The sequence below is a fragment of the Fulmarus glacialis genome, unplaced genomic scaffold (genome assembly GCF_000690835.1).
Source record: "Fulmarus glacialis isolate BGI_N327 unplaced genomic scaffold, ASM69083v1 scaffold21878, whole genome shotgun sequence".
NCBI lineage: Eukaryota > Metazoa > Chordata > Aves > Procellariiformes > Procellariidae > Fulmarus > Fulmarus glacialis.
In genome coordinates this window covers 371-25,282 of record NW_009229211.1, presented here as the reverse complement: position 1 = coordinate 25,282, position 24,912 = coordinate 371, and the positions used below count along the sequence as shown (strand labels likewise).

At 36.6% G+C, this 24,912-nt stretch overlaps 1 protein-coding gene across 1 annotated transcript in view; it reads right to left on the bottom strand.

Annotated features, from left to right (window-relative positions):
* Nucleotides 1-17,099, bottom strand: part of KLHL2 (kelch-like family member 2) — a gene marked incomplete at its 5' end in the record, with an annotated part of 20,573 nt that extends 3,474 nt beyond the window's left edge. Inside the window, 8 exons of the mRNA XM_009583783.1 lie at nt 3,096-3,224; nt 4,175-4,276; nt 5,043-5,240; nt 5,890-6,007; nt 6,904-7,053; nt 8,073-8,189; nt 9,635-9,744; nt 16,937-17,099. Of these exons, the coding sequence (XP_009582078.1) occupies nt 3,096-3,224; nt 4,175-4,276; nt 5,043-5,240; nt 5,890-6,007; nt 6,904-7,053; nt 8,073-8,189; nt 9,635-9,744; nt 16,937-17,099 (1,087 nt within the window). The remainder of the gene's footprint in view (nt 1-3,095; nt 3,225-4,174; nt 4,277-5,042; nt 5,241-5,889; nt 6,008-6,903; nt 7,054-8,072; nt 8,190-9,634; nt 9,745-16,936) is intronic.
* Nucleotides 17,100-24,912: the final 7,813 nt, after the last annotated feature.

The following is a 24,912-nucleotide window of genomic DNA, read 5'->3' as shown; positions in this document are numbered from 1 at the left end:
GCTGAAATAACTAACTTTTCTTATTAAAAAGACAGATTTTAATAATTAATGGAAGAGGGGAAGGAGACATGGAAGAGTTAATTGGTACTGCAACTCTGAAAAATAGCTTCTTAATAGGACGCTGCTTTATGAATCATGCTATCTAATGCTTTATCAGTGATATTCACTACTAACATTTCCTGATATCCTTCCCAGTTAATTTAATGCCTCTTTTATTGCTATTATTTCTAGCTATCATGTCACAGTATAGTGTGACAGCTTTTCATTCTCCCACTCTGATCACACCTTATTAGGCAGGATAATACAACATTCATCTTTTGTAGCATTAAACATTACAGAGCTAGAAGGGCTAAGATTTTTAGTTTAAATATGTGATGTGATATAAATCCCCCCCACAGTTTTCTGTACAGTTACCGACCTTCCTATTCAGTGTGTAGTGTTTTCCGTCTGCCACATTGCCATTTTTTCTTTGATAGCTCCTTATTTTGAATAATGTCCTCCGTTCCTCTTCAGTGCTTCACTTCCCCTTAATCCCACACCCAGTTTCCAAGTCCTACCTTATTTCTTGCTCCTTCCGTCTGTATCCTCTTGTTGCCGTCTTCTGAGTTCTCCTTTCTTTGTTATTTTTCTTTCCTGCCCATTTTTCAGGACCCTGTCTTATATCTCTCATCCCTCCCAAATGGCCTAAATCTGGATCTGAAGTTCCTCATCTCAATGTGTTGCTGGAAACAGATCTGTCCCCGTATTGATCAACTGAGAAGCAGTTGGTACTAAAGAAGAGTAACTGAGGGTTAACCTCTGCAGCTGAAGCAGTAGGAACAGAAGAGACGGGCTTAAGTTCCTTGAGATGACCAGAGATCCAAAGGTTTAATACAGGAACAAAATTCTCTTTAGTTAGCACCCATAACACCACCAGGACAGATCACCACTTGAAGCAGTTCTGGTGGTTTTGGATATTTGGGCACTACAGCCAAGCTCAATCAATAGTCAAGATTTTCACATTACCACCCACTCCTCCCCCATGCACAAATATAATTTTCCATGTATTTAAGAGAGTGGCACAGAAGAATGTTGATTATTTTATTCAATTACATGAACCTGAAATAACTGACTACATTTACTTTTCCTCTCCATTTTTTTTTTTTAATCAGAGGATAAGGTAAAAGGCAGCAGAGAGTTGAGTAAACAAACATGATCCTGAACTCTGGGACAAGGGGAGGAGAGGGGTAGAAAGATCCCAGTAGTCAGTGTATCTAAGGCACTAAATTTCAGAGTCGTAGAAGTAATTCAACATTTAAAAAAAAAATCTGAAAATATCTAGCATATAAATTGGCTACAAGCAAAATGATAGTTTGCAAAAACAGAATATTTAAAAAAAAAAAACCACTGAGGTAAAATGGGTGTGCAGGCAGATTGCAAAATGAAGCTTTGTCACAACCCACCAACACTATTTATCTTTATAATGATACTTGTAATTTGCCCATTTTATAGAAATATTTTCCTCAAAACTTGCCAATATTCAACAGGAGTATTTAAAGGTACCCTTATTGCAACTCTGGCCAGTTTTTAATCCAGAATTTACTTCCAAGATGCACAGACTGAGTAACTAGAAGATTCACAAGACAACTGTTTTCTTGAGATAGTGTATCATGTTTCCTTCATTAACATCGTAGTTTTTAGTTTAGAAACACAATCAAAACATTACTTTTGGCAATAAGAGATGTATCAACTTGCTGATTTTGTAATGGTATAATGGAAGTATCACAAACTAAGTATCTTAATTTTAGTAATGATTTTAATACTTATATATTTCTTTTGAAATAATTTGGACTTAATTTAAACATCATTATACAGATTAAAAACTGTTCAGAGTTAAAGAATAATGGAAGGCAAGATGAAAAGTTGGGATAACTTAATTATCTACTGAGCATACTAGAAGTCCATCCAGCTTTATTTGTAGCAACATCTCTTCCAGTTATGAAGCACATTAATGCAATCACCAGTAGATATTTGAAGGGTGTTGCTAAAAAGCACCATTGAGTACTTGACAAAAAAGTTACTTAAACAACTAAAAAAATAAACATAGAAAAATAATATCATGCAATTTGACTTGAAAAAGTCCATGGGAACGCATCTAGAGAAATAAAACAACTTCTGCGAGTTGAAAAAACCTGAAATACCAAAAGACAAATAGAGGACAGTGAACAGTAAATGAGATTTGAGTCCATAATATAAATAGATAATGAAAATGCTAAAGTCAATTTAAGCTGTGGAAGCATAATTTCATTAAACAAAAGCAAAATACCACAGGCACTTTTGATGTCTTTAAAGAGAAATATACATACTCATAATCACAAGAAGGAAAAAAAAAATGCCCCGAAAAAAATAAAGAAGAGATTTTTAAGATTATAAAGAAATAAATGGATATACCTTGGCTAAACGATAAGGAAGGATAACATGTAGTAGCCTATACATATCCAAAGGATGTAAACATCAGGTGATGAGAATTACTGAAGATGAAACAAAGGGTACATAAGTGGAAGTAAGAAGATGAAACCAGTTATACAAACTTAAGAATGAACAAGGACAAAATTTCCTGCAGTGAATCAGAATGCAGAACAAGTCCTCCAAAGAGGTGGATATCTAGTCACAGTTCACATGTACAGTCAACCCGAGAATGCTATTAGAAAAAACAGCCCTACACTGGCAAAGAGACATCTTTGAAGAAATAATGTTTTTTCATCCTGGCCACTAGATTTTGATACTTCAGTATTTAGGTGATATTAAATTGATTGTCACAATCCATGCATATTGGTCTGTGTGTTAAAAACATCAGAAGTTATGGGAAGAAGCGGAATATGAAAAGTATGAAAAAGCAAGGAAAGATATTTACTATTAACAGACTGAATCTTACTCTGTAGGACAGTTTTGTATTTATAACCTGCAATATTATCAGCCATCTAAGACTAACACATTCCATTAGACTCAGACTTTAGCTTACTCAGACTTTAGCTTACCTTTTATGTTTTTAGATACATTTTAAAACCACAAATTTGTTTCAGTTTTACAAGGATAGTTGATTCTTGTCCACTCACCTGCTCCACTCCGCCTAGTGCTCATTTCTGCAACATAGGTCCACTCGTTTGTATTAGCATCATAGCATTCTACTGAACTAAGGCACTGACGTGACGCCCCATCGTAGCCACCAACAGCATACAGTTTACCTAGAAGGGCAACCAACAGAAACCTACAAATTTCTAATGCACACAGACTATATTGGTACACAGGCTGAGGGGAAGTCATCATTCTCTGAATTAGCTACTAATCAGTACCTGTCATCAATCAGTTCGAGCTTCTATTTTGTAAATAGTTTAAGATTAGTACACTATAGTTCTTGTCATTTTTAGGATGTAAAAGGCAGCCAGTATCTAACAAGAACAATGTGAGTCAACAGACTGTAAATTGCCTAGCTGAAATACAAAAGGTACTTTACCCTGTTTTTAATTAAGAATTGTTCAAAAGCAAGCTAATTCAAGTATGTCCAACATTGGAAGCTCGCAAATAGGCTTCCTAGAAATACCAAAAATTCAGATGAAAATGACTTGTACAGTCTGCATTTTCAGATCAGAAACAGCAGCGGTTCCTATGCAGTTAAAACACACGCCTAAAACTGTTTTAAGACCCAACAGCCAGCCCAGGTCTGCATTGTGCAAGCGACATCCAGGCTATTCACCACCGAGCTGACTCGAAAGTCAGCAGTTTTCCTGGCACTGTCCTTGAGATCATCCCCAGCGTGCAACCAGCAAAGTCAGCCACAGATAACAGAGTTGACAATACTGCAGTGCTACATCACTAAAGGCCAATTTATAAGGTCATCACTTCAGTAATCAGGCTCTCTAGCTTTGCTGACATGCGTAACCTAGAGCATGCATGCGTAGCGAGCTTCTCCTCAGTTGGCCTCAGGCACAGTTGAAGCTCTGAAAAAAAATTTAAAACAACTATGCTAAAAGCTGGTCAAAACCAAGAAGAATGATTATGTGTTGTTCATACCATTTGTATTACAAGGTTGAGCAAAAACATAAATCTGAAGTATGTTCTCAAAAGTGAGAAAAGGTAGTAAGGTAAATGATTGCATTTCTCCCCCTCTTCTTTTTAATATCATTTGACAACTCACCTCCAACAACACCTACGCCAACACTACTTCTTCTTGTGTTCATTGGAGCTACATGAAACCACTCATTAGTCTTTAAGTTGTAAACTTCGACTGATGATAAACCTATGAAGACAATGTAACATTATTTTCTCTATAAACCTAGGTGCAACATACTGTCTACCTCCTGGAAAATTCCTCCTATCTGAAAATTCAGATTACTCCATTTTAAGGACTGTTCATTACTGTGCAAAAGGCACAACTGATGTCCTTTAGATAGCCAATTACAGTCAACCCATTCTTGGTGTCTGAAAATGGGCAAATCAATAAAAGCTTTTGTGGAACTCTGAAAAATTCTTCCCTGGATTTTTTTCTTTCTTTTTAATTAAGTCACAATGCTCTTTCTTACATAGGCTTCTGTAATAGTTATTAAGGAAAAGGATCATCTCTGCACAAATGGTTTAATGCATCTGTGAAGAGAATGAACAGTGTATGTCCAAAGCCTTCCCACAGGTCAGAGAAAGCTGTTTGTAATACTATTTACACTACACGAAAATGCAGAGGTATATTTCATATGCAAGTAGGACAAAAGAGACTAGGTACTTTTTCTGCTCACATCTTCCCTGAGTTAAGGACTCTGACTGTAGAAGGAATACTGAAAGGGAACTTGTCAAAGATTCACTAGTCATGAAGCCTGAATTCTTAGACGGGAGCAAACAGTCCACTGTTCAGGTAGAAGGATGTGACCATAAAAGCATATTCCACACCACAAGATGCCAGGCTACCCTCATGCTTGGTTTCATCACAGCTACCAGGAAAGAGACATTGAAATTTGATACAATTATGTCAAGAGTAGTCAAAGCAGATCAGCAGTGTATAAAGGCAAATATACCTGTACTCCCATCAAATCCTCCCACAGCATAAAGAAGGCCATTTAATACAGCTGCTCCCAGTGTGCTTCTCCTGTCTTGCATATTAGCAACACTTGTCCACTGGTCCTTCACCGGATCATAGGAATCTACTGTGCGAACTCTCAAAGAACCATTGAAACCACCAACAGCATAAACCATGCCTCCCATGTACACCATTCCTAGAGCAGGGAAACAGGAAGGAAAGATGAGCGTTTTAATCTCTTTGTCAATTGATTTTATTCCGTACTGTCCTAAGTATACAGTTACTTGGCACAATTTTCAGTACTCCCTACACTATCAGGCTTTTGACAGTGTGCTAGAGCCAAACTTCATTCAGATTAAGCACCAGAAGTTCTGACACTTTTTGTTACTAATAGCTCACACTTCTGAATATCATGCTTGCTGAATTTCTTCTTGCTTAGATATCTCAGCTGCTTTAAGATCACATTTTCACATTTTTAGTATCAGTTGGTCACTTCTTCACATTCTTCATCTCATTTAATACTAATAGAGTATTTTAATAGTAAAATTACTCATTATTATAATGCATTAATATTTAAATTTATTTACCCTCTGTATCTATGGGAGGTAATAAAGCAGTTTATTCTAGAGATTACAAACCGAAGCACAAATTAAGATCAAGTTATCAAATCTGTATTGTTCCAGGTTAGCAAGTAAATCAAATTTTTAGCATGATCACTGAAGTCAAGGCTTAGCCCTTCTCAGATAAATATCTTAAGTACTGTTCCAAAAAACATACGATGCTTTATACAGATGCCTAAATTCTGAAGCATTACCAGCCACAACAAAAAGTTAGGCATCATTTACCCGCTCTACATCTTCTGGAAGGCAATTCAGCCACCTGATGCCAGCGTTCCTCTTTAAAATCATAGCATTCAACACTGCGAATTGCCTTTGGTGCCTGTCCTCCAACTACCATCATCAACTAAAAGGGAGATGATAATATTTGTTAGTTATTTGCATATATGAGAGCACCTGAAAGATCAAAAAAGTGTTAAAAAATAAAGCAAGCTTCTGTACAAGAAGTAATTAAAGGATGGTTTTCCTAAATAAGAAATTTGAGTCTTGCAAGCTAGGCAAAATTCATGTTTTTAAAAACACATGCAATTTGTAATTATTGTGTTCAGAGGAATTATCTGAGGTAGAAAAGCAGGAAGCAATTAGAATCTAGGTAGAGCTCCCATGAACGAGGCAGATCCTGCTGTAACTTCACATCCTGCTCTGACCTCAGGTATGAGAATTCAGTGTCTATGATGTTCAATGGAACGGTGACCATCCATCACAGAACAGCCTTATCTGGCTCCTTTGAGAGACATGTGCTAAATTTGCTGAATGGAATCTCCTATTCCATTATTGCAGTTGCCCTAATAGTACTATGAGAAAACTTCTTTACTTCATTGGGAAGAAGATAATATCTAATGTTTGTTTTTTCCTAAAATGATCGAAAGGCAATATTTAGCTAAAAATTCAATAAAATGTCTCAACTCAGAAGATTCAGTCTTTGTTTTGTTTTGATTGTTTTTAAAAAAAACAGGCTTACTTCTCTATAATTGTATACTTCTCAAATGCTGAAGCACTTTTATTAAAAAGTATTTATTGGGAGGGGAGGTAGTGGTGGTGGTGTGTGTAGGTGGGAGACTAAAACATCTATATCATAATAGTATGGAGCATAAAGCTAATCACTTGTAATATTTTTGTGATAAGTAATTCTGGTACAAAAAATTTTACTGGAATACCCCAAGTGACTGTCATGCTCTCATGAAATCTTTTAAAAAAACAGAGTTTGAAGAAATAAGTATATTGGAAAAATAAGGGTCTTACTTTTGGAAGGCTAGCGGGTGTTCTCAATTTTGTTCGAGTGCTTTTCATCAATGCTCGTTGCTCAGTTGGCAGCAAGTGATACTTCATAGCTTCAATGAGGTAATCTTTACAAGCACTGCTGTTCTTAACCAGTATTTCCTCTTCAACTCTCTGTTTATTAATAGAAGTTTAACAAGGTCTGAGCATGTTAAGGAAGTAAAACACAAATCATAATCTGAAGTGTAAGAAAGCCTGTGTTATATCACACAAATGCAGATTAATCTGATTTTTTAGATTGTTATTTAACCACTGTTAGACACAAACGTATGTGATGGCAATATGCAGTCACTAAAAAGAAAAAAAATCAGGAGATGTTGATTCTCAGTTAGTAAATGGAAGAAACAATGTTAGGCAAGGTAAATCACTTTTCTTAGGAACATTTCTTGACTTTTCAAATACAGAGAGTACAGAACACTTTTAAGGGAGGAGTAGCGGAGACTAATTTAACAGACTAGTAAGCCACCCCACAACAATAAAAAACCCACAACAGCAAAAAACTCAAAAAAACCAAACTAAAACAAAAAAAACCCAAAACAACCCACACGAAGTAGAAGAAATCCGTATCACAAAAACAGAATTTCTAAAATAAACACCTAAGAACCTACTAACCAATGTTAATAGTGAACACATATTTTCAGTCTTAAATATTTGTCCTGACACCAGAATATTCAAAATGAGATTATAAAATTTGAAAAAATGTATTATATCTGAACCAGGTAAAGGAATGTTTCCTTTTGTCATTAATTCCTAATCAACTTAAACAATAGATACAATTCTGAAGTTGAAAATTCACTTATGAAAACAAATCTTGTATCAAAGATCACATTACAAATGAAAGCTAACCTGATCTCAGCTAATTAAATGTTCAAATTACTAATGTGGTATGACAAGTAGTCAGCCAAACAGATAGATTACTTATGTATGTTATCCTCTATGTGAGAATCCCTCATTTGACTTTGTGTGTGTGTGTGTGCGTGCACATGCATATGTGGTGGTGGCTGTCTGTTTATTTTTACTATCAGTAACACACTACATTACACTTGTTTAAATTTAAAATTACCCATCTGGCATTAAAAAAAAATACACAGAAATGTTCACATGCAGAAGAATTAGTATTCCTTTTTGCTTACCTGAACTAAATATTCCCGGGAAAGCAAAGGCAGCCGAACATGCTCCATCAGGCGTGCCATTAGCTCCTGCCTTACGTCTTTGTCATGGTTTACCCACGCTATCACTGCTTCAAATACCTTCCAGGAAACAAACAAATGCGAGTCCCTTGACTTACAAGTTCGTAAGTATGAAAATATCAGCGTGCCTCCAAAAATAGTGTTTGCTTATACTAAAATTCCTAACGTAAGAAAAGACGACAGCAGTTACAGCTCCTATTTCCATATTTATCCACTACAAAATTCTAAAGATGCATTAGCTAGTCTTGTTTTATATCACTCCTCTACAGGTGTTTCAAGGATAGCTGTGCTACGTTGACAAAATGCACACGGTAATTTCATTAATACTGAAAATCCAATAAAGCTAGGTAAACAAACAACACAGAAGCAGTGATATTACAATCCTCATACTTTTCTTCCTTTCTTGGAAAACCGGCCTGCCACATCATCATTCAAATTACTTATCATCACTGAGTCTTACTAGGAGAAGCGATCCCAAGCCTAGTTTCTCCTCTATTGCACAGCAGCTCATGATATACTAGAGCATTAAAAGCTTAATTATACTCCTCAGAAGCAGCTTCACATATATCAAAATCAAAGTGATAAAACCAGATCTTCAGGGTATTACGGGAACAGCAACATGACTTTGCTAGTTGCAGTTTAAGCACATAGTTCTTAGCTTCAAAGTTTCAAAAAGGTTTTAATGTGAAACACTACCTAGCCATACAAATCAGTATTCAAACATACTTTTGAATGCAATTTAGCCTCATTTGAACAGAGGTGTTAGTACAACTATATACTCCTTGGGAAAAAGAAAACCAACATATTTTAAATTGATCACAACTGGATTAAAAAATGAATACATCTACAACCTGAAAACCATCAGAGGTTCAAAGAGATGCACTGGGCTCACTGAAGATCCCAGAGTTTCAAAATGGCTTTAAAAGAATGAGATCTAGCTAAAGGTGAGCCAACACATATTTAAACTCAAGTTTGGTTATACCAAGCTACCTAGCCATCTCCTTTGCAACCCACATTTGTTCAGTTAGGCTAAACAGCCCACATATACATGGAGTTTTAACACCTTTGTGGGACTGCTGATGTTAAAGTTAATAGATGACATAAACTTGCTCTTCAAACTACTATTTTTGAGTTATTTATCCCTTGGTAAACCAAACTCCTGTGTATGAGACTCACAGCATGTGTTCTGTTTGTTCTGCCTGAAGATGAGAAGGAATTTCCATTTAATTTAGTTTCCATTTTTTCAAAGAACAAAGGGTTATGTGATTTAATACAGTTTTACGATTTTTAAGAGTTGAGATTGATTTTCAACATCAGGCTGACAACACTTTTGGGAAAAATCCTTAACACTTTTGGGAAAAATCCTTTAAACATGAGCACAATACATGCCTAGTTGCACTGAGGAAACAAAGAACACATCCAAACAACTGTACAAGGGCGGTAAGAGCAAGCTCGCTCTCTCATCCCAAAGGATAAAAAGAATACTGGGATACAGATGGTCTTACCTTCTCTTCTGAGGCAATTGTGAGTTTGTCACTGGATATAAGACTGCACACCTGCTCTACACCAAGATTGAGGTATTCTTCACTAAGTACGACATCAGAAAAGTGCTGTTCTGTTTGGAGGGAAAGTAGTACTCTAACATACAGTGCAAAGTGTAACCCACAACAAGCATTAAAGCAGCAGAGGAAAAATAGAGGAAAACGATTCAATATGCATGCTATTTTGTCATATCAAGAAGCAATACCTTAACTTAAGACATTTTATATAGGTTAAAGCTTGGTCTCACAACTTTTATATTTAAAGATTCTTTAAAATAATTGAAATATTAAACCACATTATACTAAAAGTAGGAATCATAGCAATTTAACATTTTCAGCATTGCTTCATCTCATTTTGCTAACTTTGTACACACAAAGGCAGCAAAAAAGATTCCAGAAAAAGAATATGCCCTCTGTACTGTTGACAACGTGTTTTAAACCTGCAGTTCGACATGAACAATGGCTGATTCATTAGAACTAACCAGCAAGTCTGCAGTCTAATGTAGGTCAAATCAAACAACAGGTCTGGATCCTGTTACATCTCTCAGAGCTTCTCCAAGGTCATAAAAATATTACGTGTCACAATCTCTACAACGTGTAGATAATGTGTAGTTTTTCCTCAGGTTTGTTTTAATGCCCCAACTAAAAGTAAACAAAACTGACAAAATTCAGTGTTTTAGTTGTAGAACCAGACATTTGCTTTTAACATGGAGCATGTATCTTTATCAAGTTGTTGTTCAGTTATTCAGTTGTCCTCCCCCTTCCTTAAAATTGCTTTTTAAGCCATTCAGTTGCTTAAAAAGTAGCTCCATCCAGTTAACTGTTATTTTTCCCCTCTTCAGCTATTCTTAACAGAAGTTAGAAGGGACAACTGTTACTGGGAATTTAAGAATTCACTCAAAATTAGAATAAGTAAAAAAAGGTCAAACATATTCAAACTAAAGAACTTTTTAAAGCCTTTTCTGTCACTCCACTAGTGCTACTACAGTTAAGACAGACACAGTGTCTTAAGCTATTAAAAAAAGTTAAAGAATGCTGAAAGCTTCCAGGTCAAGAAGTCTAAATTTTTCAGGTCAACTTTGCAGGGTACAACAGCTTTTTTGCACTGTACTGAAGATTAGAGAGCATAAAAAGATAAATCTAACACAGTATAATTTTTGTCCTTTATCTAGTTCAGCATCCTGTTCCTTGAAACAGGCAGCACAATTTGCTTCAGACAAAAGTCCAAGAATATATACGAAAAGTATGATAATAAAACCTCCTCCCATAAAGGTCTCACTTTAACCATGAAAGATTAGAGGTTGGTAGCCAGAAGGATGATATTTTACCTTAACCACATTTTACTAAACAATGAGTGTAGTGAGATACAGTCCAGTCCCCTTGAATCTGGTTAAATCCCTTGATTTTAATACCTTCCCATAGTAATAATCCCACACTCTCATTGAACAAAAAGCCCCACATCTAAATTTAACACCCAGTTTACCATTAATCAGTTTTCAGTTAATAACCCTATATTCTAACGCTGAATACGATGATAGGGAAAGTCGCTGTCTACTCAAAATCATTCATTATTCTATATTCCTTTTTAGCCTTCATCTCTATCTAAAGTAGACAGTCCTTGCCTTTTCAGTCCTTCATCCTACCAGCCTTTTCATTCGTGCAATTATCATCACTACAAGTCCCTCCAATTCTGCAGCATTCTCTTATGATGGACGCGTAGTATTTTCTGCCGTATTTCAGACAATGTGAGAGAAAGGATGAGGAGAAATACTATTGATTTTTATAACACCACCATTACTTTTCCACTCCTTCCAAATCTTTATGTCTATTTGCTTTTCAAACTACAAATATGCAGTTTCTTGAGCTGACATAGAATTTTCTGAGGTACACTTATTGAAATAAGTATCTGATGAATTTTACTATTTGCATATGGCAAATAGAAATTGAAAAAGGTAATTTGCATAAATTAGTTTTATGATAAACTCCAAATTTCAAGTGCAGTGCCACAGAACAGCATGTCTGACTGTACTCAGAAGTTGAGTTAAGGAACAAGCAGAAAGGGGAAGCAACACTTATCTCAATCTCAAACAAATCTGAGGTTCAGAAGCCTTGTTCATCTTCCCTTGAGAAAGGTGATCCAACAGTGGATCACATCCAACAGGATACACCTCATAAACTGGAAATACCCAGCTGATTTTATAGACTCATATACAAAAGCCTTCTGTTTTAAAAAGGTGATTTAGATTTATGACATGCTCTAAATAGGAAGAGATCCAGCCCCTAACCAAAAGAGTGGAAGTTGAGAATTTTCAAAGTAATATAATGAATGTGAGGCTGTCTTCATGCTAGGGAGAGAACTGTAGAAGAAAATCGGACAAAAATAGACAGCACTTGAACAAAAACTAAGACTGTTTTACTGGATGTCAGCCTCTGTGCTTAAAGCATAAAATAAGGCATGGGGCCAAGCGAAGAATGAAGAGTGGGAAAAAAGCAGAAATTAAAACAAACTACTTGGTCAATAGCTACAGGCTCAGCCAACACCTGAAACAAATCCTCAGCTCAATGAATTACAGAAAAAGGAGCAACAGGAGAGTAGATTGCTACACAGATTTTCGTCATCAAAAAAAGAGGTAAGGTGAAATCACTTGTTAAGAACCAGATCTCTTGTTGTCAAGGAGACCATCTTAACGAATTGATAGATAATCTTTTGGCAGAAGCCAATGGAAATTAAAGCTAAATGGATTATTCAAAATAATTAGAAACTGAAAAAGAACAAGGAAATGCAAAAACACCGATTAAGTCTGCCAACAGCAATTTATCTAAAGCTGTTCAAGTGTTGAGGACAGAAGGCATTATTTTATTATATATAAAATAATGCTTATTAAATTCAAACTTTTTGCTTCCTTTTAACAGGAAGGATATCAGCATCTTTGAAATAATATGATTCAGTACTAAGAGTTCCAAAAATCCCAGTTAGATCCTCTTTTTCCAATAATTATGAGAGAAAAATAGTATTGGGGGTGTGTGTATTTTTTTTGCCTTCAGGTTAGGATTTGTGCTACCCCATATTATTGCTCACATCCTGAAAGCTTCAATAATCTGGAGATATTAACATCAAACACCATAAAACTTATGACATGATTAAATATTTCATGCATCTGTCCCCTGCAAAATCTCAAATTAGCTTGGTTTTTATTTGTTGCATTAGGCAACATACTTCTTTTTTCATGAACATTTCCTAGATAAGCAAACAGATAGAACTATCTGGCTGGAATTTTTCACGAGAGAATAAAATACTTATTTTTTTCCAAATCAGAATTTTCCACACAGTGTGCAACTTTGACAAATTTGTATTGGAATCCTGCCTCACTTCTTGCCACTTTACCCAGACATTGAAGCCAGCTGGCTCCAGAGCCAGGCAGCCTGGAAACAAGCTGGCTGAGGAGCTGCAAAGGCTTGGCTCCCAAATTCCCACTTCCTAAGCAAGTGGAGTCCTACTTCTTTATTATCATAACTAAAATCTGCCTTTAAAAAAAATCCCTTCCATTTTAGGACATTTCTAAAATATCTGTTCCAATTGCATACGAAAAACAGATTTTCACATTTTCGCAACTGATAGAGACAGTTTCTATCTGAATAGCTGAAGATCTGTCCTTGTCTGCCCTGTACCAGTAGGATGGGACTTCAGCTTCAGGGACAAGCTAAAAGGACAAAAAGGAAGTTCTTAACAACATGAAAGGGCTAGTAACAAAATCTTTGGAAGTACAATGAACAATGCCAGTGGGGAGAGCACAGGAAGATAATAGGAGCTGTAAATATTCCACTTGGTATTTTTCATTATGAGTCTGGAGATGTGTATTATACATACACACAGCAGCGGTAAGCACTTGACCTACCTCTTCTACCCAAAAAGCACATAGTCTTGCTGGCCATAAAGATATTAACACTAACTTTATATTTTTCAATAACATAGGAAGGAAAGCTACATCTGAAATTTGCACAGGACATTTTATGCTATAAACATTTGTGGATTAATTCACAAATACTATTTTACTCATTTATATACCTACAGTCAGACCTTCTCTGGCTTTAATAAACGGAATAAAATCAGAAGCAAAGGTCTGCTGAAGTTCCCTCAGATTAAAAACCTTTCAGAGAATCATGGTGGCCAAATATAAAAGCCTGTAACCCATCTTCTCCTTTTTGTTTTATGACAACTTGGCTGTTGTCAGTGTTTGTCTCTGTTTATGACATTGTTGAAGACTGCCATCATTAATAGGATTCAGTCATTTTCTAACATATTTCTGAGGTGTTCTAGCAGCTGGTGATACTTAATATCCATTTCCAGAAATCTTTTTAACATTTTGTACACTTTCAAAAATCTTCTCCCAAAGATCTTCCCAAAGCCACATTAACACGTATGAAAAACAGCCAGAGCTTATCAGTGCCAGAGGCTGCAGCTGGAAAAAAGGGGAAAATCCCTCATATTCCCTAGATCTTTTCATGACAGTAATCCAATGTATATTAGCGTGTGAAACAAAATTCACAGTCAAATATATCGAGTCTCATAAGTGTCTTTTGTCTCGTTTAGGCCAACTATTTCTATTCCACAAAACAGATGATGATATTTTTTATAAACTAATTGGACTACCTGCATCTTTCTGATGTGATAATGCTATAAAACCAACTGGAACTTTCCAGAAACGTAGCTTCTTTCTGAACTGATAACCTTTTGTTTTAGGGCAATGCAGAGCATGGGAACTTGGAAAGATCTAAGCCTTATGTTCACTTAAAGAACAATGACAATTTCTGAAGCAGATGAAACAAAAATATTTAGCAAGAATTAGTTTTTAAAATTATTGCTTCAATTCACAATGTCACATTGTGATTTTTTTGGCTTGGGACAAAAGGTCTTTACTAATGGCCTAACATAAGGCACTGGTCAAGCAGGAATCCCAGCCTTATTACAGAGGGATAGATACAAGCTCTGCTAGTTGGAGAACCAGCAGAAGCTAAAGATTGCAGAATCAAATTTTTTAAAAAATCTGATTTACTTGATAATTTTATGCTTAAATAACTGCTTTTGAGAACACCATGAAATTCATCGCAGCCAAGGTAATAGAAGCATAGCAACAGACGTTGCTACTCAGAATAGAATCGTAAGAACAATTCTGCTAACTATGTCCTTTCAATCTCATGCATACGAATGTACGCAGGAATAGCCTACAGAAGACACGCATGCTTCCAAGTCTAATCAGGGCTCAAAGTTTTAGACTCAGAGCACCAGAATCAAGAACGCTGTATCCCGCAGTACAACACAGCAATCCCTGCTTCACAACACATGCTAAGATTCCCTAACAAAAGTTTCTTCAACATCTCCGCAGCACAATGGTAAAAGCCAAGGTTTGCTGTGTAAAGCTGGTCCTTCAAAAGACACTTCCATAGGTAATCCAATGTTTCCAAACCCCATACTGGCCTATGCGGTGAGTGGAAGTACATTATTATTCTTTGGTTATAACTAAGAAATATGTCAAGGCCTAAGCACTGAGCAAGTGTGTCTCCAGTCCAAGATGGCATACCCCTCTTCATTAAAAGGCTGTATCAACCTAGCTTCAGGTTGTACATAACATTATGACAACTATAAAATGCACCATATTCTCAGGAAAAATTGCTATTTTGTGAACATCCTCTAAGACTACCTAAGATGTATCTCAGACTAAAACTGAGGATGGACTAGCAGCGCTCATGCCACATACTCTTCGTAGGAATCCTCACACAAGAAGGATGAGACGCCTCAGCTGTACGTCGTCCCTGACTGTGCAAGTGTGACAAGACCCAGAGCAGGGCTGCTTTCTGGAACATCACGAGAACAGGTAGCATCTCAGAAAGTTTAATTGCAACAGAAGCTCATTCCAAGTAATCTGTATCAATTGTCCAATGTTTTCAGATCTCTCTATAGGCATCATAGATGCATATAAATGACTTTCCTAAATTATAGAAATCTCACACTCTGCTACAGGATGACCAACCCCACCATAGGATTATGAAGCTCAAATTTTAATGAAAGTTGGGTTATTATTCCCACTAGAAGGAAGTTCCAGAGTTTCACTTTTCTAATAACTTCTGATCTACATCAGCATCCATTTGTTTTTATGTTATCATTGCCTATTAGCAGAATTATCTCTCTGCCCCTTTTTCCTAAATACAAAATAGCAAGTGTAACAAAGTAAAGACTGGGAGAAGTTAAACACCCAAATGCTTTTCATTTTCTCTAGCAGGGAAATATTTTCACTGCTTTTTCAATCTAATAATCCTCTTCTGTACTCATTCTAGTTTCTGGAGCCTTAATCCCGAAACGTCTGCTCCTGGGAGTTCAGCCGTCTGTGGTACAAGGCCTAATTCTGAAATGGCACAGCCACGTATCTTTGGCTCAGACTTTTGAGAAAATTTTTTCAGTTGTAAGAAAGAGCCTTGACAAAGCACAAAGAGCCATTTGAGATAAGAACAGGGAGGAAAAGAAGCTATGATGGCTGAGATATAGGCAGTAAGAAGCTTGAAAATTCAAGAGGAAAAACATTGACCTGAAAAGGTATAAAACTGTACAGAAGAAAACCAGGGAGTCAGCAGACAGAAATCCAGAATTTTGGTTGAGCTACACAGTTAGTTAGAAGATGCACCTCTATCTACTTTGTGTCATGATAGAAGAATGAGACTACAGGTACCCTTTATAGTAGGAAATTTCAAGTCTTGGGCTAGATGAGTAGGATTTCCAGAAGACAAGTTGATAACACAATACTCATGGTACGTTTCCTGCTTCCCAGCTAGTGCAGTACAGGGGCTACATATAGCTCCCCCCGCCCCACGCCCTCATCTTCTTTCTTCCCCCACATACTTCCTACAGACTGTGGCTTGTGGCAGTTGCCAGAATTTTAATTCTTCTTTCCCGATTTCCTCCCCTAAGTGACGGTGCAAAATTTTTAACAGCAAACTAGCTTTTTTCTGGATTACAAATTGCTTGGACCCTGTATGGCCCTGATAAGCCATGAAGATGCTGCCCCTTTGTGCTTGTTACAACTATGTTCCAGCCAGCAGACTTTATTTCTCTTAAAGACATTCATATCAAGTGCACTTTTCATCAGAAGATACATGTCTGCAATATCCTGGATAAAGTTCGATTTCCTCTGGGTGCGGTTGTGTGGGCGTGGAACCCATGTGTGTGTACCCACACACACAGATATCAAGCTATATACTATACCTATAACTTGCCTGCATATGTGTTGGCCTTGTTCAAGAGATCCGTGCATGCATGCATGTCAGCAAAAGCACGAATCCCCAAGCAGTTGATAGGATGAAGCTGGGATTCTAAAAATTCACAGCAAGTCCTTTTCACATCCTGCAGTTGCAAGAGACCAGCTGCTGGGAGCAGTACCTGTAAGAAGCAACAGGTGGTTAACATCCCAATTCATTTCTGAGCTTATACAAGAGTATTCTCAATATTAATAAAGAAAACAAAATAATCCATTAAAAAACTAAAAGACTGAAACAGAGAAGAAAATTTCAGCATTATGCGACTGAAGAACTTAAACCCCAACATTAACGTGATTTTACCTCCCTGCAAATACCATTTAAGATTTAAAATAACAAGCAACATCTCTACCACCGTGTTCACTGGGAAATCATTCCATAGATTATAATTCTCACACTTCATGTAAACCTCTTCCCAATATTCATTCACAGGTTCCCTTCTTACTGTTCCCAACACTCCGTAATTACATCTCATTTCCAAACCTTCAGCATTAGATATTTCTTTAAATCAAAGTTTTCTAGACCATGATAGAACATGTATATCTTGTTTGCATGCAAGCACTGGACATTGTACCATTTTTTAGCATCAATAATAAGCATCTTTATGCAACTGATTCCAGTAAGGAATCAATTCAGCTTCCAAAGAAGTCTGTGACCTTCTTGAAGAATGACAATTCAGGCATTTAAAAGCCTGAGCATATAAGATATTCTATAACTCATTAAAAATCCGTATCAGTAAGGAATTAGTGTAAATGACATATTTGTCATTCAACTCTCGCAAAGCAAGCAAAAAGTAAAGAAGAATTTAAAAAACTGTATAACATACATTTGCCCACTAAAACTTAAACATGAGGTTTACGTGAACTATAATTGTGCCTTTGAACGAAATTCCATACTGCTATCTATAATTTCTTCTTCACAATATTTTCATTTTCTGTGCCTTTGACAGTTACTTTAATGAGACTTCTATTTTAGAACATTCAAGTGTGAAATTAATGTTAGCTTGCATCTTCAGTGGATGACAACAGGCAAGATTTTAACACAGAAGTCTTGCAACTGTTCCCTTACATATAGAGAAAACATATACTATAGGACTGCATCAATAATAAGCAAGCAAAAAATACACCAAAGACAATAGCTGCACTACTCTTGTTAATGTTTGCTTTTCATTTAAACAATTACTTGGGTAGAATTAGAGAGAGTCAAACAATAAAAAAACCTAGAAGAAGAGAGCAGAGTAAAACTATTTAGAAAGCTGTGTAACACTACATGAAAGCTGCAGAATATACTTCTACATTATTGCTCTTTCGAAGAAGTTTTAATCTTAGTAACCGTCTGTAGAATCAAATACTTGCCATCATCTCTGTAAGCATCTATCTACCCAGCTTCTAAAGAGCTACTGTTATTGTTTACTCTTTAGACTTTTTTCTTGAAATAAAACTAACAATTATGAACAAAAAGGACTTCAGGTGATATAATCTTGTAAAGCTAATGTCTGCTTTAAATTTCATTTTTTGGTCCCACTTCTACTGTTCCTCTCCCTTCAGCCTGCCATATATGAAGCCTGCTTGAAAAACATCTTTCTGTTCCTCAAGATATTAATCCCTAATTTGAAGCAATAATCCACTATAGCCTCTGTTTTACACATTTGGCTATCAATGTAGAGAGTGAAAAAGAAGGACCACATATTTAACAAGAGTTTGCTTTGAATATCAACTGTTAATGAAAGAGAAATGAAGAAAAAACACAAATGTGATTGCACTGAGATACAGACTGCTGCTAAGCAAAATAACTAAAAACTAATTTAAATCTTAGATAATCCTTGAAAATACGAAATAAGTCTAACAAAACAAATGGAGAAGATATGTATGTAATAGGCACAAGTGTCAGATAAAGTCATACAATTCAAAACAAATTTAGCAAGCTTAATGACAAGCTTAAAACAGTGCAGTGAGATCATTTTATTTTAGCATATGTTTATGAAAATGTGAAAATAATATTAGTAATACAACTTCTATTACTAAAAACACAGTATGATTAGTTGTAACAGTGAGTGGACAATTCATTTGATAGTGAATTCTAGGATAAGATATGAAATTACATACCAAAAATCAGGGCTAGAAATCTAATACAAGTATTTATTTACACAGCTTGCCCCAATGAAGCAAACATTTCACACCTGCGTACAACTTCAGTAACTAATTCAAACACAGTCCTAGATAATTTCAGGCATGTTATCAGTATAGTTGAGCAAATAACTCTGAGAACAATCCTTGACTGCTTTGAGAACAATCCTTGACTGTTCACTGGATTCAGTAGAAAAACATGTAAAATCATCATCAACTCAGTAAACGAAATGGAAAAGTGAAATTTGAGAATGGTATGCAGAAAAGAATTTAAGATTTGTATGCGCAAACAGTCACACTGAGACACTTGCTCACTCATATGAACAGTAAAGCAGTGTTACAAGAACTAGAAGATCACTCTTCATTATGGGAAATTTACCTCAGGTCTTAAGTCATTGTAATTGAGTTTGTAAAGTTACAGATTTTACTTATCGGATAATAAGATATTTAAATCTAAATATATTTACGTGTATTCTGCTACTAAAAAGGAAAAGAGACAAAATGCATCAAATTTATCTCACTGAAATTATACATTGGGCTTTGGTTACTAGGCAACAAGAGCTGTGATAACATCTAGCTATTTCCATTTGTACCTACAGAACTGTTAACCTGGAAGCTGTAACAACCTGCGTTTAAAAATACAGCTCCATCACAAGCAGATTCACTCTGCTGAAGCCGGAGGGGCGGGGGGAACCAAACTCCTCTCAAACCCATAGAAAAAACTATATTAAAACTGCAGTACAGATTAAGTTTAACTGCTGCTGACTCCAAACTGGTAGGCTATAGCCCAGATTTATTTCCAAAAATAGCCAGTAGAGGGTACCCTATCTTTCCTTTAAAGATCAAAAATACTTTAATATGCATACTGCCTTGTACTGCAAGAAATGCAGAGGGAAATGAAAAAAAACATTTCCAATTGCTTATTCTATGAAAACATATCTTCATCACAGCAGTTGTTGTTTTTGTAATCAAAGAAACTGAACAGATTATTATTACAGATGGCAAGTAAGAAATTACGTATTCTCTTTTCTGTGTCAAATTCATGGTGATGAATCTTGGAATGACTGCTACATTTCCTAAAGCAGATCATTTAACCCTTACAAGTCTTTGAAGACTATTCACTGGTTATCTTCTCCTGGTTCTCCTTCCTGAAGTGACACTCCTATTCCCAAAGGTGTGTGCACCTGCCATGCCAAATACACCTTTTCAACTCCACTGAGACAAAAAGGACTGCGACCAGGTACAAGTATTTCTTTTCAAATCCACCTGCAGGGTCACCTAACAGTCAGGAGGATCCACTGAAGGCACTAAACTTGGGTCCTGTTTCCACTGGAGTAGACTCAAGCCCTTCAAAATAACTCAGCTAGGTCATCAACCCATATTTGAGGTTGCTGCCCTCTCTTGTGGTCCTTCAGATACATGCCAGGAGTATGCTAAGGGTACTGATGTTGCCTGCAGCTTTTCTCCCTCTTTTTTTTCCAGACAGAATCATGATTCTGTTCACCCTTGTGCAGCTGGACATGTTTACCTTATGTGACCAAAACGTATGTGTATTGAGCTCTGAGGCGAGGAACAGCCGGTACAGGCAGGCACCTCTCCACTTATTTGTGACCCATCAGTTCACAAGGAACATGTTCACAACACTCTCGGGGAGATACAGCCTGCGTGTCTGACCAACAAGCCCCTACAGTGGAAGAAGGCTCAGAGGAGATGAACTCAGCACCAAGTCGCGTAAAGAAAGCTGAACTTATCTCTCAACACAAGCGGGTCTGGAGGATAACCTTTGTTTTAGATATACAGTGGTACCAGTGAGTCATCAGGTTGTGTAAACAGCCTTCTCCAAGATAATTAGCAGAGTGTAATGTCTCCCCCAGCTAGCCAGACCAGCAGGGGGAGAGGTGTGTATGTGGCTCAACCCAACAGAAAGTATAAAAACTGAACTACCAACAGAAGGAACTCTGAAGAGAGCAACAGGCTTGAGCTGGCTTTATCCCACATATTCCTTCCTAGTGATCTGGGGATGCCCAACATCCTGACAGTGGGCATACTCAGACCGGTAATGGGAATCACTTTTGCACGGTGATCCAAATGTATATTGCAATTGCTATATTTTGCTTGTGTTGTGATTTCAGTACATTGCTGTATCTCTCTGCTAAATCAAAACATAGCATACATGTAGCACCAAGTATCTTCAAGTAACTAAATTTTATATCAAATATTAAACCCGCCTCGTGGACTATCTAGAAGCAGCTGGTCAGAGAAGCTGCCCTGGAGTGCCTTCACACCAGACAAGGGAGTTCATCCTACCTGAAGGCTGCCAGATGACTTAACGGGCATCCCTTCACAGTGTATTCACTTCACAAAGTTCAGTGCTACACGCCCCTTCACACAGCCCCTTGCTCCCACAAGCTGGTACCACTTCATGCAACACAAGCTTTTAGTACCTGTCCTACTAGTTGAGAATGGAGGAACAAGACCAGTGCAAGGGGCCACCAAGACTATCAGAGGGTTGGAGCATATGATATTACAAGGAGAAGCTAAGAAAACCGAACTTGTTCAGACGTAAAAAGAGAAGACAAAGGGGAGATCTTATTACTGTCCACAACTATCTAATGGGAGGGTAGAGAAGACTGAGCCAGACTGTTCTTGAAGATGCATAGCAGTGGGACAAGAGGCAAGTGGGAACACAGGAAAACCTGATTGGAAAAAAAGAGTTAGGTGTTTTTGGTTATTTTGTGTTGGGTTTGTTTTTTTTTTTTTTAAACCATGAGGGTGATTAAGCCCTGGAACAGGTTGCCCCAAGAAGCTGCAGAATCTCCACACTTGGAGATATTAAGAACTCACTGGATAGGCCCCTCAACCTGCTTTAACTGGACCTGCTTTTAAAAAGTTCAATTCAAAGTAAAAATTAAATTTATTAAGGCTTTCTGCCTGCTGATTTAAATCAATTTGATTCGGTAATTTTATATCAATCTATGCTATCATCTTTGCACTCCTCTTTGTACTGACAGATTCTCCTAGCCAGAACATATTGTGCTACCTGCAGTATGAAGATGCTTAAGGCAATATTTTCATCTCCACTATTTTTAAATTTCCTGGAATTTCTTTAAGATTTCTGTCATGAATTCTTGCCCAAATTCAAATTGATACCCACCAACAATGCATTAAGATCAGCATAATGCCAATATGAAAATAATGAAAGAACCTATTGCAGGTTTTAGGAACAAGATCCCACAGCATAAACAAAACCAAAATTTCTCAGAACATTAAAGTACTTTGCAAGCAAATAAACCAACAAAAATCAAAGCAGCATACGCCAAGAGAATTGAATAATGTGCTGTCTAAAACAGAAAAATTTCATTCTTTATCACATGGAGGGGGAAAAAAAAATATCTGTAACATTAGGAAAGAGACTAACCTAGGAAAGCAGATGTGTGAGAATCCAAACACAATACAACGCAATATAGAAGCATACAGGAGAGCAAGTTACATCCTTGCTAATTGCAGATATTCCATATTTTCAGTTACAACATTAAAATGAAATCAATTTCAGAGAGCAGCAGTTATGTTAATACCTGTCATAAAACAAATCTTGAGGAAATACAGTAAAGTTTATTCTCTATTTCTAAGGTTTAAATAACGATTTCAGCAAACTAAACTACTTCACTTGCTGTTTATACTATCATAGCATAAAGAAGAAGGAAATTAAAATAATGGTCAAAGATCATCCAAATTATCTTATCTTTTTACTCTCATCTACATGCATCTGTGCTGCAATTAAAACTGACGTTTGTAACTGAAGTGTAGTCTAAGTTCTAGTGAAATCATTCATCACTGCATTGAAATTATGCTATTTGGGAGTATGCATACAAAAACACTAAAATAGATACAAATATTTTAACACTTGCATCTGTGGAATAAAATGTAGAAGTTTCAATTTTGGAAAATTCAACCCTGCTAGCATTTCTATACGAACAACATGTGCAAGCTAAGTGCACCATTCCAGTGTTAAAATACACACAAATAAGATGCTGCACTGGATTTAAAGATGTGCATGAGCTGTGAGTTTAGAACATGATACCATGTATCCTATAAAATATACCTTTTGGGTATCTTAACGTCCTTGACTTGATAGGCTATGTGAAGACTTGGATGTATAAATTTATCCTTCAGCTTAATGAGCCCCATCCAATTAAAAATTAGGTGTGGGTGGTAGTTTTATAGCATCAGAGGAAGGAATCAGACTGCTAATCAAGATATAGTCCTATTTCTTCACATTCCTTTAGTACTAGACACAAATTGGCTGACCACTGTTTCAGTTGAAAAACAATCATGATAATGTAATATTTTGAATGACTGACACATTCTACAAAATACTAAGCAGCTCCCAACTTGGAAAGCAGCGTGACAGATTAAAACGGAGTGTAAGGAAAAAGTAACTGTTCTACATAACTGCTTTTTAGCCAGCATCATAACCTGTACTTAAAGAGTCCACTTCAGCTACAGTGACATGCAATTTAGAGGAAGCAACAAATCAGCTCAAAAAATGGCTTTAGAAGAGATACCACTTTAGAAGATTAATCTGAAAGAGCTACTAATTATTAGCTAAAACATTTGGGGTGGAGGTGTCTGTTTTGTTGTTTTCTTGGGGTTTTTTGAAGGGGGTGGGTGTGGAAGTTCTGGGATGGATTTGGGATGCAGTTAGGGGTTGCTGAAGTGCAGAAAGTATTTTTGTATGCATACTCCCAAATAGCATAATTTCAGTGCAGTGCTGAATGATTTCACTAGAACTTAGACTACACTTCAGTTGCAAACGAAGTAACAGAAGGGTCACTTTAATCAAGTCATACACTATAATTAATGGTGTATATCTGGTCTACAAGGGAGAACCATGCAGTCTTGTTCCGCTTGAGGATTCTCCTACATCTTCTCTACCAGAACAGTGCCCTAACCACCACGTAATAGAGCATTTTGGCTTAAGCCTCCACACAAGAGAGACAGATTGATTTTCTATTCTGATGGTTATTTTTGTTAACAGTCATCAGCTTAGCCTTTCATATCCTCTTCTTCTGTTAAAAGGTACTGGAAATAGAACTGAAACATTGTCTCACTTGGAGTGAAACATTCCTGAACTTAAAATAATTTTAGTTAGAATTTTAGATTTTTCTTTCAGTGAAAAAAATCATAGACATTTTGATTTGATGGAAACAGAGTTTTTGATTTGAAGTTTGGTCACTGAATTTAAGTATATGTACAGTAAGTAATCTAAAATCAAAGCTTAGAATCCTTCATCATACTGTAAATCGGTGCTTATAAGATTATACAGCTGCATAAAAATACCTTCATATTTTCTTAGGGACGGGATAATTTAAGCAAGACTAACTAGAGTCTGAACAAAGCCACTGGCTGCTGATACTTTGTCATTCAAAAACTGGACAATTTATTCTTTAACTATGGGAGCTCAAGTGCTAGCCAGTCAAGTAATACACAAAGCTCCCCTGCAGAAGGATTAAAAGAAGCTGCAAAAATGAAGTAGACAGGATAACATAACTCGCACTACATGGTCTTCGATCTTTCTGTAAAGGCCACATAAGAATGTATGTCTTTCTGTATGACCCACATAAGAATCGCTGTATCAGCTGATGGTTTTAGCTAGTGTGCTTCAGCTACAGGATTTACCTGTAACATCTCACACCTTCAGTACCAGACCACCCTCAGTCTCAGACCCCACTGACAGATACACTGAGTTTGGTTATACCAAAGGTTACTATGATAGAAATATTTTAAAAATATGCCCTAAAACTAAAGACG